This window comes from Coregonus clupeaformis, chromosome 9 (genome assembly GCF_020615455.1).
Source record: "Coregonus clupeaformis isolate EN_2021a chromosome 9, ASM2061545v1, whole genome shotgun sequence".
NCBI lineage: Eukaryota > Metazoa > Chordata > Actinopteri > Salmoniformes > Salmonidae > Coregonus > Coregonus clupeaformis.
The window spans coordinates 44,315,919-44,329,163 of NC_059200.1; the positions used below are offsets into that span (position 1 = coordinate 44,315,919).

Genomic DNA, 13,245 nt, shown 5'->3' on the forward strand with positions numbered 1-13,245 from the left:
AGACAAGGGGGCAGAGGGAACACTTATACAGGTACTGATGAGGGGATATGAACCAGGTGTGTAATAAACAAGACAAAACAAATGGAATGATGAGATGAGGAGCGGCAGTGGCTAGAAGGCCGGTGACGACGAACGCCGAAGCCTGCCCGAACAAGGAGAGGAGGCAGCTTCGGAGGAAGTCGTGACAACGCCGACTGCGAGCCAGGCCTAATCGCCCAACATCAGTGCCCGGCCTCACTAATGCTCGTGGCTGAATGGAAGCAAGTCCCCACAGCAATGTTCCAACAACAACTGTTATAGCAGCAAACGGGGGACCAACTCCATATTAATGCCCATGATTTTGGAATGAGATGTTCGCCGAGCAGGTGTCCACATACTTTTGGTAATGTAGTGTGTATATATATATATATATATATATTAGCCTATATATTCAAATATGTAGCTGATCATCGAGATATTCGCTGATCATCAATACGTAAATCCCACATCAAACAATACATTCAGTGCTATCAAACAAGCTCTTTCTCTTGCTCATCTCTGAGGTATTTTCTGAGGCAGACGGTTCAAGAAAAGACCAGCCTCACTTTGTAAAACATCGGACCTCCTGGAGTATTGAAAGCCCATCCTACATATGTTGATACATTCTCCACACAGGGCTTGTCTCAAATGCCTTCTGACAGAGCTATACCCTTTTTACACTATCATGCCGATAATACCATACCGCCCATTGTTTTTACAGTGTCCTCTGTAGCACGGTTCCAGCAACTATGGTGGATGCCAAACCAAGCCAGGGGCCGTATGTATTTTCTAACAAGCATCACAGAGTAGGAGTGCTGATCTAGGAACAGGTCCCCCCTCTCCAGGCAATTTTATTCATTGTGATCTAAAAGGCAAAACTGATCCTAAATCAGCATTTCTTCTCTGAGACGCTTGATACATTTGGCCCTAGTACAGTTCAGCTTGGCTTGGCTCGGCTCAGTGATGTGAAAAGTGTACAAGTCAAACATCTTGACTATCTGGCTCTGAACCACGGAGCCGTAGCCAACCTCAGTCCAGTTAGAGAGACCAAAACAACTCTAGTGATTCATAGTTATGTAACGCTCAGTCCAATTAAGGCACCATCCCAAAATGGGCCCTGGTCAAAAGTAGTACACTTGAATATAATGCACTGGTTTGGGAATTTAGATACTTTCGAAACAGGGAGATGAGAAGTTTTTGAGTTGGGGAGTTAAGAGTTTAGAGAAACTTTGAGGTTCACTGCACTCGCTGTTCACCACCAATCCTGTTTAACCCCAAAGCTGTGCAAAACAATGACCACAAGTCACTTTGCAGCACGGCACAGAGGTAGCACCGACTAGATTATCAACTTGGAATTCTTAAACTGTAACCCCCACCATCAACACCCTTTCGCCCCCACACCCGTCTCCACCCCAGCCCAAAGGAGGGTAACTTACGGCTGGGACCCTCTCTGACTCCCAGTCCCAGGTCTCCCACTGGGCCTGGGCCTCGGCCTGGGTCTCGTCGTCGTGTGGCTGAGGGATAGCCTCCCAGTCAGACAGAGACTCCCAGTCTGTCTCAGTCTCTGTCTCTGTGTCCATGCTGACTGAAATATCCATGGCCTGGGCCTCTCTGTTCTTTTGGCTCTCACCCCTCCCTCCTATTTTCTTTCTCTCTTTTCTCTGGTCTGAGGTGTGAGCAGTGTCTCTAAGCCTGGAGAGCGGTCGGGTGCTGGTCTGAGGTGTGAGCAGTGTCTCTAAGCCTGGAGAGCGGTCGGGTGCTGGTCTGAGGTGTAAGCAGTGTCTCTAAGCCTGGAGAGCGTTCGGGTGCTGGTCTGAGGTGTGAGCAGTGTCTCTAAGCCTGGAGAGCGGTCGGGTGCTGGTCTGAGGTGTGAGCAGTGTCTCTAAGCCTGGAGAGCGTTCGGGTGCTGGTCTGAGGTGTGAGCAGTGTCTCTAAGCCTGGAGAGCGGTCGGGTGCTGGTCTGAGGTGTAAGCAGTGTCTCTAAGCCTGGAGAGCGTTCGGGTGCTGGTCTGAGGTGTGAGCAGTGTCTCTAAGCCTGGAGAGCGGTCGGGTGCTGGTCTGAGGTGTGAGCAGTGTCTCTAAGCCTGGAGAGCGTTCGGGTGCTGGTCTGAGGTGTGAGCAGTGTCTCTAAGCCTGGAGAGCGGTCGGGTGCTGGTCTGGTATTCCCCCTTTGTCGTCAAAGGAGTGGAATTATTTGCTGTCTGAGAGCCAAGTGTTTTTTAGCCCTGGCTCATAACTCTGATTGCTCCCTTAGACACACACACACACGTGCGCACGCACACACACCCTTTCTCTCTCCTCTAGTATGGTCAGAACTAATACAGAACTTCTCTGAACCCTCCCAAAGAGCTTTGGGAGACAGAGATATCTGGAATGATATATGTCACAACTACAGGTCAACCACTACAGGTAGCTAGCAGAGCTTTAGAGCTCAGTTTAATTTAAAAATACAGAATTCATAACAGCATATTTCACATGACTTAGTACTCAAGAATTAAGAATGTGAAAGTTTCCTAACTCTCTAAAAACTGTAGAACCCAGAAACTATAGGTGTACCTACTATCGCACACACCCACATTCATGATTGACATGTAACTAATGTAAACCCTGGTGACCGGTGGCAAGCGGAAGGACATTCCTTTCTCCAGCTAAAAGTCCAGGCACTGAGATAGCAAGAACTCCAGATGACAGCCAGGGTCAATAATTACTCTTATAAATCCATAGAGTACAGTTAGGCATGTGTCCACAATGTAAACTGAGAAACTGAAGGAGAAGGAGACCCCTTCTTCTGTAATGGGAATGTCCATTCCCCACCCTCCCTCTCTGTTCCTGTTTTTGGGAAAGAGTTGATCCCCCCTCGTAAGTCTTGAGAGGCCAGTTGAGCCAGGTGCACTGGTTGGTCCGGGTTAAGAACGGTTTAAGACCAAGTCAGGACCAAGTTTAAACCGGGTTAAGAAGAGGTTAAGACCTGGGACAGGCACAGGACAAGCCTCCAGTTAGTTAAAGATTTCAGAGGAAAATGCAACAATGCTTTGTAGTCTGGAATCAATGGATGGACCAGAGATGCTTTTAAGAAGTTGGTTTAAAACAGTTCTCTTCACATGGAGTTTAGAGCCCTCTTATACATCCAGGATAGAAAAGCCTTGGGAGCTAAGGCACTGCAGTCATCCCCAAAGTAATATCAGAGAGTGATACCTCCAAAGGTGCTGTAGAAGGGCATGGTCTCCTCAAATGATTTCCCAAAGCAATATATATCCCAACATATCAAAACACACACAATCCACATGGAGGAAAAAAGTATCTTTCCACATTGACACCGAGAAACAATACAAGCCCAGCTCAAGCAGTCTCAACATCTAAAAATCCAACTGAGCAAATAAAATTATAATCCCAAACAAAAAGAGCAGTAGCCTCTCGCTCTCTCTCTCTCTCTGTCGCTCGCTCTCAGTCGTATTCCCATGTGTGAAAACGGACACACACAAAGTCTTTGTCCTCAATGAGAGAGCAGAAAACAAAAAAATCCTCTTGGCCAGTCTGGGATGCTTTAGCTTGTCCAGTGAAGGGCTAGCTACTCATCAATGAAAGTGGTCAACAGTGCATCACAGGACAGAGTGGAAACCCTGTGACTGGACCACTGCACACTACTGACCATGCAAACCACAGCAGAGCTCATACCAGGACCCTACTGCTGAAATTGCTCTCTCTCTCTCTCTGCTTCTTAAAAAACAATTCTTGAGGAAAGCAGTGTGGGAGGAGCGAGTGTGAGTGTGTTTTTGTGTTAAGGGAGAGAGAGAAAAGAGAAGGAGAAAGAGAGAGAGAGAGAGAGAGAGAGAGAGGAAGGAGGGGAAATGGGAGGGCCCTAGCCCAGTGGGTGGGGTGGGTGTAGAGGGGTACTTGAGTGCAGCAGGAGTGAATTTGAGTGTGTGTGTGTGTTTCTGCAATGTGAGTGTGTATGTGCACGTTTGAGCAGTGTGCTTGTATGTCCCTGCCGTGCGTGCCTGTATGGTTTTATGGGTATAAATCCCGTCCAAAAACCCTTCTCCCTCTCCTCCTCCTTGTCCACTCCCTCCCTCTCTCCCTCCTTCTCAGCCTGTCAGAAAGCCTGTTTCTACCCCACCCCATGGTGGCACATCACAACAACACTTCAGGAAGTTTAGAGAACCAATTGACTTCCTTGAAAAAGCCCTTTCTTTGCCTCCTCAATGAATTGAGTTTACCCCTATGGGTCTGTATGTGAAGACCCAGAGGATACACTGTATCCATGTACGTTTGTTTGTGTGTGTGTGTGTGTCCGTCCTGAGGTCCCGACTTGAACCACAAAGGCTTTTCCTCTTATGATACACACTGTGAAATTCTCTTCCAGGAAAAGTGGGGGAGGCAAACATGAATTCAGAGGTTTTGTGTGCAGAGAGAGAGCAACACACAGAAGTACCCATTGTATGTATGTGTGTGTGTGTGTGTGTGTGTGTGTGTGTGTGTGTGTGTGTGTGTGTGTGTGTGTGTGTGTGTGTGTGTGTGTGTGTGTGTGTGTGTGTGTGTGTGTGTGTGTGTGTGTGTGTGTGTGTGTGTGTGTGTGTGTGTGTGTGTGTGTGTGTGTGTGTGTCTGTATGTGTGTTATCTATAGTGTAAACATTGTAGTATGTTTACACTATAGATCACTCTCTTTCTCTAAATCTTTTTCTCTCCTTCCCTCTCCCTCCCACTCCCTATCTCTCAGGACATGGGGTGAATGAACTCCAAACACCCTCTGATGGAGGGGGATTTTGGGTTAGGGGCGTCTACACTCATACCAGAAAGGTGATTCACACAGCTACACTGCCTTCCCCACCCACTCCCCCCAACCTGACTCTCCACCTTCACCCGCTCTCCCCTCCCCCTCGTTTCCCCCCACACAAACATCTGGCTGAGACCTAACAGTCTCTCTCTGACATTACCCAAAGGAACCGGGGAAGTGTTCAGGTCAGACACACCATAGCAAAACGTTTTGAAACAGAAAATGAAAAGGAGTGTGTCTTAATGGAGTTTAAGTAGTACCTCCACATTTCACTCTGTTTTAAAATGTTTTCTTTCTACTGAACATGACTCAGTGCATAGGATAATAGCCTACATATATAATTGTCACTGGGTGCATTAGGGGTGACTCTGGGTGCATTAGGGGTGACTCTGGGTGCATTATGGGTGACTCTGGGTGCATTAGGGGTGACTCTGGGTGCATTAGGGGTGACACTGGGTGCATTAGGGGTGACTGGGTGCATTAGGGGTGACTCTGGATGCATTAGGGGTGACTCTGGGTGCATTAGGGGTGACTCTGGGTTCATTAGGGGTGACTCTGGGTGCATTAGGGGTGACTCTGGATGCATTAGGGGTGACTCTGGGTGCATTAGGGGTGACTCTGGGTGCATACAGACACCCGACAAGGCCCAAATCCCCGTCATTCGCATGAGAAAGAGACAGAGATATCGTGGACGTAGGTCGGGGTGCCTTGTAAGGATCCGACGGCGAGCGAGTAAACTGCCTCTTCCATCAATCCTATTAGCCAATGTTCAATAATTTGAGAATAAATTAGATGACCTAAGATTACGGTTATCCTACCAACGGGACATTAAAAACTGTAATATCTTATGTTTCACCGAGTCGTGGCTGAACGACGACATGGACAACATACAGCTAGCGGGCTATACACTACATCGGCAGGATAGAATGGCCGACTCCGGTAAGACAAGGGGTGGCGGTCTGTGTATATTTGTAAACAACAGCTGGTGCACAAAAACAAATACTAAGGAAGTCTCAAGGTTTTGCTCGCCTGAGGTAGAGTATCTTATGATAAGCTGTAGACCACACTATTTACCAAGAGAGTTTTCATCTATATTTTTCATAGCTGTCTATTTACCACCACAAACCAATGCTGGCATTAAGATTGCACTGAATGAGCTGTATAAGGCCATAAGTGAACAGGAAAACACTCATCCAGAGGCAGCGCTCCTAGTGGCTGGGGACTTTAATGCAGGGAAACTTAAATCCGTTCTACCTAATTTCTACCAGCATGTTAAATGTGCAACCAGAGGAAAAAAAACTCTAGACCACCTTTACTCCACACACAGAGACGCATACAAAGCTCTCCCTCGCCCTCCATTTGGCAAATCTGACCATAACTCTATCCTCCTGATTCCTGCTTATAAGCAAAAACTAAAGCAGGAAGCACCAGTGACTCAGTTAATAAAAAAGTGGTCAGATGACACAGATGCTAAGCTACAGGACTGTTTTGCTAGCACAGACTGGAACACGTTCCGGGATTCTTCAGATAGCATTGAGGAGTACACCACATCAGTCACTGGCTTCATCAATAAGTGCATCGATGACGTCGTCCCCACAGTGACCGTACGTACATACCCCAACCAGAAGCCATGGATTACAGGCAACATCCACACTGAGCTAAAGGGTAGAGCTGACGCTTTCAAGGAGCGGGACTCTAACCCGGACGCTTATAAGAAATCCCGCTATGCCCTCCGACGAACCATCAAACAGGCAAAGAGTCAATACAGGACTAAGATTGAATCGTAATACACTGGCTCTGACGCTCGTCGGATGTGGCAGGGCTTGAAAACTATTACAGACTACAAAGGGAAGCACAGCCGCGAGCTGCCCAGTGACACAAGACTTCCAGATGAGCTAAACCACTTCTATGCTCGCTTCGAGGCAAGCAACACTGAAGCATGCATGAGAGCACCAGCTGTTCCGGATGACTATGTGATCACGCTCTCCGTAGCCAATGTGAGTAAGACTTTTAAGCAGGTCAACATTCACAAGGCCGCAGGGCCAGACGGATTACCAGGATGTGTACTCCGATCATGTGCTGACCAACTGGCAAGTGTCTTCACTGACATTTTCAACATGTCCCTGACTGACTCTGTAATACCAACATGTTTCAAGCAGACCACCATAGTCCCCGTGCCCAAGGACACTAAGATAACCTGCCTAAATGACTACCGACCCGTAGCTGTCTGTAGCCATGAAGTGCTTTGAAAGGCTGGTCATGGCTCACATCAACACCATTATCCCAGAAACCTTAGACCCACTCCAATTTGCATACCACCCCAACAGATCCACAGATGATGCAATCTCTATTGCACTCCACACTGCCCTTTCCCACCTGGACAAGAGGAACACCTACGTGAGAATGCTATTCATTGACTACAGCTCAGCATTCAACACCATAGTGCCCTCAAAGCTCATCACTAAGCTAAGGATCCTGGGACTAAACACCTCCCTCTGCAACTGGATCCTGGACTTCCTGACGGGCCGCCCCCAGGTGGTAAGGGTAGGTAATAACACATCTGCCACACTGATCCCCTCCCTGTTCACCCATGACTGCATGGCCAGGCACGAAGGGGAAGAGGTGCTGTCGTTTGGGGTGTTATGCAGTGAAACTTTCATACCCTTTTTCTTTTACCGTTTATTTTTCCTTTCATTTCTCTGGAGTGTTTCCTAGACCTCGTGGTCATAATGTAGCCTACCCTCATAATGTAGCCTACCCTCATAATGTAGCCTACCCTCATAATGTAGCCTATCCTCATAATGTTGCCTATCCTCATAATGTATCCTATCCTAATAATGTATCCTATCCTAATAACGTATCCTATCCTAATAATGTAGCCAATCCTCATAATGTAGCCTATAGTGTTGTGCCTTCCTGTATTATACTTATGCTAAAATGTTTATTCTATTCTATTGAGCCATTTACTTTATGTTTGTATTCTTATCTTTTATTATTGTTGTTGCATTGTCAAGAAGGAGCCTGCAAGTAAGCATTTCATTGGACGGTGTATACCACGTGTATCCCGTACATACAACTATTAAAACTTAAATTTGAACCACACAGACTGTAAACAGTAAATACAAGACGTTATGGACCCAGGGATATTGCTTCTGGAACAGCTAATGGGGATCCCAATAAATAAACAATACCTAAAATGGCTTCTCAGCTGCTCAGTCATACTGTGGTTTATGGCCCAAGAATGGGTTTGTTTTACAGCCACTACAGACCGTTAGGTTCAGACACACCTCATCTATATCCAATCAGGCATGACCTGGACACACTGACCTGGACACAAGTCATGCCGCCGTCAATCACTGGAGTCCAGTTAGGCTGGATTTACACACCACTATAGGCACACTCCAAAGAGGCTTAGCAAAGTTCTGCTTTGTGACTTCACTGCACACCACATGAAGGGCTCTGCACTGAGATTTCAGTGTATGCCAGAATTTGTAACTTTACTCAAGTGTCAGTGATGTTTTGCTGAGGAGAACAAACCCAGTCTTACTATACCACCAAAGGCCCAAAGGTGACTGACAGCACAAAATGTAAGCTACAGATGTAGGCTACCATGTTTGTTCAATAGACTAACAACTCAACTCTCCTCTGACACTGAAAAATAGTGTCCCTAATTCACATCTCCCTAATTCACACTTCCTGTTGATATTCAGGAGGTGCATCACACTACATACACTACCAGTCAAAAGTTTTGACACGCCTACTCATTCAAGACTTTTTCTTTATTTTTAATATTTTCTACATTGTAGAATAATAGTGAAGACATCAAAACTATGAAATAACACATATGGAATCAAATAGTATACAAAAGTGTTAAACAAATCAAAATATATTTTATATTTGAGATTCTTCAAATAGCCACCCTTTGCCTTGATGACAGCTTTGCACACTCTTGGCATTCTCTCAAACAGCTTCATGAGGTAGTTACCTGGAATGCATTTCAATAAACAGGTGTGCCTTCTTAAAAGTTAATTTGTGGAATGTCTTTCCTTCTTAATGCGTTTGAGCCAATCAGTTGTGTTGTGACAAGGTAGGGGGGTATACAGAAGATAGCCCTATTTGGTAAAAGACCAATTCCATATTATGGCAAGAACAGCTCAAATAAGCAAAGAGAAACAACAGTCCATCATTACTTTAAGACATGAAGGTCAGTCAATACGGAACATTTCAAGAACTTGAAAGTTTCTTCAAGTGCAGTCGCAAAAACCATCAAGCGCTATGATGAAACTGGCTCTCATGAGGACCGCCACAGGAATGGAAGACCCAGAGTTACCTCTGCTGCAGAGGATATGTTCATTAGAGTTACCAGCCTCAGAAATTGCAGCCCAAATAAATGCTTCACAGAGTTTAAGTCACAGACACATCTCAACATCAACTGTTCAGAGGGGACTGTGTGAATCAGGCCTTCATGGTCGAATTGCTGCAAATAAACCACTACTAAAGGACACCAATAAGAAGAAGATACCTGCTTGGGCCAAGAAACACAAGCAATGGACATTAGACCGGTGGAAATGTGTCCTTTGGTCTGGAGTCCAAATTGGAGATGTTTGGTTCCAACCGCTGTGTCTTTGTGAGACGCGGTGTGGGTGAATGGATGATCTCTGCATGTGTAGTTCCCACCATAAAACATGGAGGAGGAGGAGGAGGTGTGGGGGTGCTTTGCTGGTGACACTGTCTGTGATTTATTTAGAATTCAAGGCACACTTCACCAGCATGGCTACCACAGCATTCTGCAGCGATACGCCATCCCATCTGGTTCGCGCTTAGTGGGACTGTTTTTCAACAGGACAATGACCCAACACACCTCCAGGCTGTGTAAGGGTTATTTTACCAAGAAGGTGAGTGATGGAGTGCTGCATCAGATGACCTGGCCTCCACAATCCCCCGACCTCAACCCAATTGAGATGGTTTGGAATGAGTCGGACCAGGTGAAGCTGGTTGAGAGAATGCCAAGAGTGTACAAAGCTGTCATCAAGGCAAAGGGTGGGTATTTGAAGAATCTCAAATATAATTTATATATTTTGATTTGTTTAACATTTTTTTGGTTACTACATGATTCCATTTCTGTTATTTCATCATTTTGATGTTGTCACTATTATTCTACAATGTAAAAATAGTAAAAATAAAGAAAAACCCTTGAATGAGTAGGTGTGTCCAAACTTTTGACTGTACGACTCACTATCTTCACCACCATTAACTAAATCCGGCACACTGTAACGCAACGGACAACAGAAACAAGCATTTCTTATTGGACAAATCCAGGTAGTCAGATCGTTTTCTTTTTTTTACGTTTGGTGCCGAATGAACACGACCCATACAGTACATGATAATTCAAATACACAGTAATGTCATATAATATACTGCAGCCTTGTGACTTGGTAACTAAAAACAGCAAAAGGCAGGAGTGGGAATGACTGAGGCTGGTAACGCTGGTCATGGGGTTGGATCTGCATTGATCAGGCTCATTCAGTGGTGGTGTCCCAAATTGCACCCCATTCCCTATAGTGCACTACGTTTGGGATAAGGGGCTCTGGTCAAAAGTAGTGCACTGTGTAGGGAATAGGGTGCCATTTGGGACACAACCCTGATCCACAGAACAAAAGTCAGCTTGATTCATCAGAGGGTGGTGGGGCGATCGACTGATCGCTCCACAATGGAGCTTTTGTCAGCTACACTGCTTATCTGCAGTCCCAGGGCACACAGGCCATGGTTGCAGTCAGGTGCATACACAAACGTTTACAGCAAACACACACACATACGCAGACATAAAGGCGTGCAAACGCACGCACGCACACACACACACTAAACATGACAGAACAACGTCGTCTCAGTCTGAATGTCATTTGTCTCCAATCTCTCTCCATTTCCCATGGGAAAAATATACCACGAGGCAACTCCATTGTTAAATGTGTAGTCACTATTCACCATAGAACGGTGAATCACAATTGAGGAATTGTTCATGTTTAATTTAATGGCATTTAGCCTCTGATTTTCATTTATTTATTTGGATTAAAAGTGAATTCATAATTTCATATGAATAATGAATGCCATCATTACCAGGTATGGGTTGATAGATAATTTGTAGGGGAAGTACTTCAAAGGCAGGACTTTTCAAATCTGCATAACAATTGTATTCTCTATTGGTATGGAGAAGAAGCAAAGTAGCCTAGGTGAGGTGTCCATACAGCACTTCATTCATTCACATCAAATTGCCTGCCTCAGAAATATGCTTTTAAAATGGGAAAATGTGTCACACCTTTTGCTTCATGTTGGTTTTGGTTGTTACTGGGTTGCAAGTCAACAGACTTCAAAGTCTTTCATCCTTTGTTAAAAATGATAACTCTTCTCATGCTCAGCCTATAGCTGTTAGGCCTACTGCTGCTAGGTAGCTCTCTCTCTGCTCTCCCCCTCCCCTCTGTCTGTCCTTGATTGCAGGAGTGAAGTCTGGTGTGCGGGAGTCAGGGTTCCAGCTGCAGCTCATTCACCATAATCACCTCAGCCTTTAAGACCCGGTCAAACTTTCCACTCATCGTCAGATCATAGTCAAGACAACCATGTTAGTCTCGCTGCCGACTCAACCTGTCTGTTTTCGCTCTTGTGTTTTTTGGACTGTTTATTTACTTTTTCTCCTGTGCCACAGATATTTGGAACCTGACTCCTGCCTCCGCTTCACTCCTGCCACCACCATCCTGCTCTCCACTATCGGGCCTCTCCTTTGGACTCACCACGGACACTAGGACATTACGGTACCACACCTGCCCTGACCTGGATCTGTACCCTCCCTGTAACCTGGACTTGCTCTTCCCCATTTATTGGAAACCTGGACTATTGAACATTATAATAAACCTGTTAAAACTTCTCTGGCTTGGTGTACTTGTCTGCATTTGGGTTCTATCCAGTTAAATCATAACAGTATGATCTGACCAACATGAACCCAGCAGACAGTAGCTCGGATACCACCCCAGAGTGCACTCAAATTTGGACTGCCATAGCCAATCAGGGCATTCTACTTGACCAACATGATACCCTGTTTAAGACGATTGCTGAGGACAGTCAGGTGCTGCTTAATCAGGTTCAATTACTCACCAATCAAGTGTCTGCCCTTACTACCCCTTCAGCCCAGATCAGAGAGCCCTTTGTTCCTGCTCCAGAGCGCTATGACGGGAACATGGGAACCTGTGGCGATTTTTTGACTCAATGCTCGTTAGTGTTTGAACAACAGCCCCTCACCTACGCCTCAGAAAGAGCCCGTATTGCCTACCTTATCAACTCTACTAGCGGTTCCGCTCGTGCCTGGGGATCCGCGGTCTGGGAGAGTCAGTCGGACATTTGCAACGCTTACGTGGCCTTCACCACGGAGATGAGGAAGGTTTTTGACCACCCCGTACGAGGCAAGGAGGCTGCGAAACGGTTGTTTTCTCTTCGGCAGGGGGGCTCGTAGTGTGGCGGAGATGGCAGTGGAGTTTCGGACTTTAGCAGCAGTGAGTGGTTGGAATGACGAGGCATTACAAGGAGTGTTCATCAATGCTTTGTCTGAGACTTTAAAAGATGAATTGGTGTCATATGATGAATCGCCTACGCTGGATAATCTTATTTCACTCACTATCAGGTTGGATAATCGGATTCGGGAGCGCCGCCGGGAGAGGAGTGTTAGTTCCAAGCAACCTGTCTGTCATCAACAAACTCCTCCCTGCATCGTCCCTACGGAGAGAGCCGTGTCTTCCCGAGTCGATACGAGGAGCACTGAACCCGAAGCCATGGAGGTGGGTCGTGCACGGTTGTCCTCAGAGGAGCGTGCACGTCGTATTCAGGCTCGGGTCTGCCTGTATTGTGGAGAAGCTGGTCATTTCGTTCCTTCCTGCCCAGTTCGTCCGGGGAAAAGGGCCGGCTCATCATTTATGGGAGAAGTTTTGGTGAGCCGAGCAGCGGATTCTTCCTCTTCTCCCCGCATTCTGCTCCAGGCATCCCTCCAGTGGCAGTCCCAGAATTTCTCTGTTAGTGCGCTGATTGACTCTGGTGCCGACGAAAGCTTTTTGGATAGAGAGTGGGCTCAACAAATGGATTTGGAGACTGTTCCTATGGACTGTCCGCTGCAGGCTAAGGGTCTAAATGGACAATTGTTGACCCGCATTACCCATCAGACTGTTCCTGTTTGTCTTAGAGTGTCGGGAAATCATCAGGAGAACATTCAATTCCATATTATCGACTGCCCACAGACTCCCCTGGTCCTTGGTATCCCCTGGCTCATAAAACACAATCCACACATTGATTGGGTGACAGGTAGCATTGTTTCATGGAGCACATTTTGTCATGTGAATTGTTTGTGTTCTGCTCAGACTCCTGCCAGTACTGTGCCTCAACCTCACTGGAGTCCATGGATCTTTCTGCTGTTCCTG

At 46.3% G+C, this 13,245-nt stretch overlaps 1 protein-coding gene across 7 annotated transcripts in view; it reads right to left on the reverse strand.

The window, feature by feature from the left end:
* LOC121573988 (protein Aster-B) overlaps nt 1–13,245 on the reverse strand; it is a 95,443-nt gene that overhangs the window by 24,824 nt on the left and 57,374 nt on the right. Inside the window, exon 1 of one of the 7 annotated variants that reach the window (XM_041886433.2) lies at nt 1,455–1,740. The exons of the other annotated variants lie outside the window; for them this stretch is intronic. Coding sequence (XP_041742367.1) covers nt 1,455–1,616 — 162 coding nt within the window. The 5' untranslated portion in view covers nt 1,617–1,740. Of the gene's footprint in view, nt 1–1,454; nt 1,741–13,245 lie in introns of those variants that run through there. 7 annotated transcript variants of the gene reach the window in all.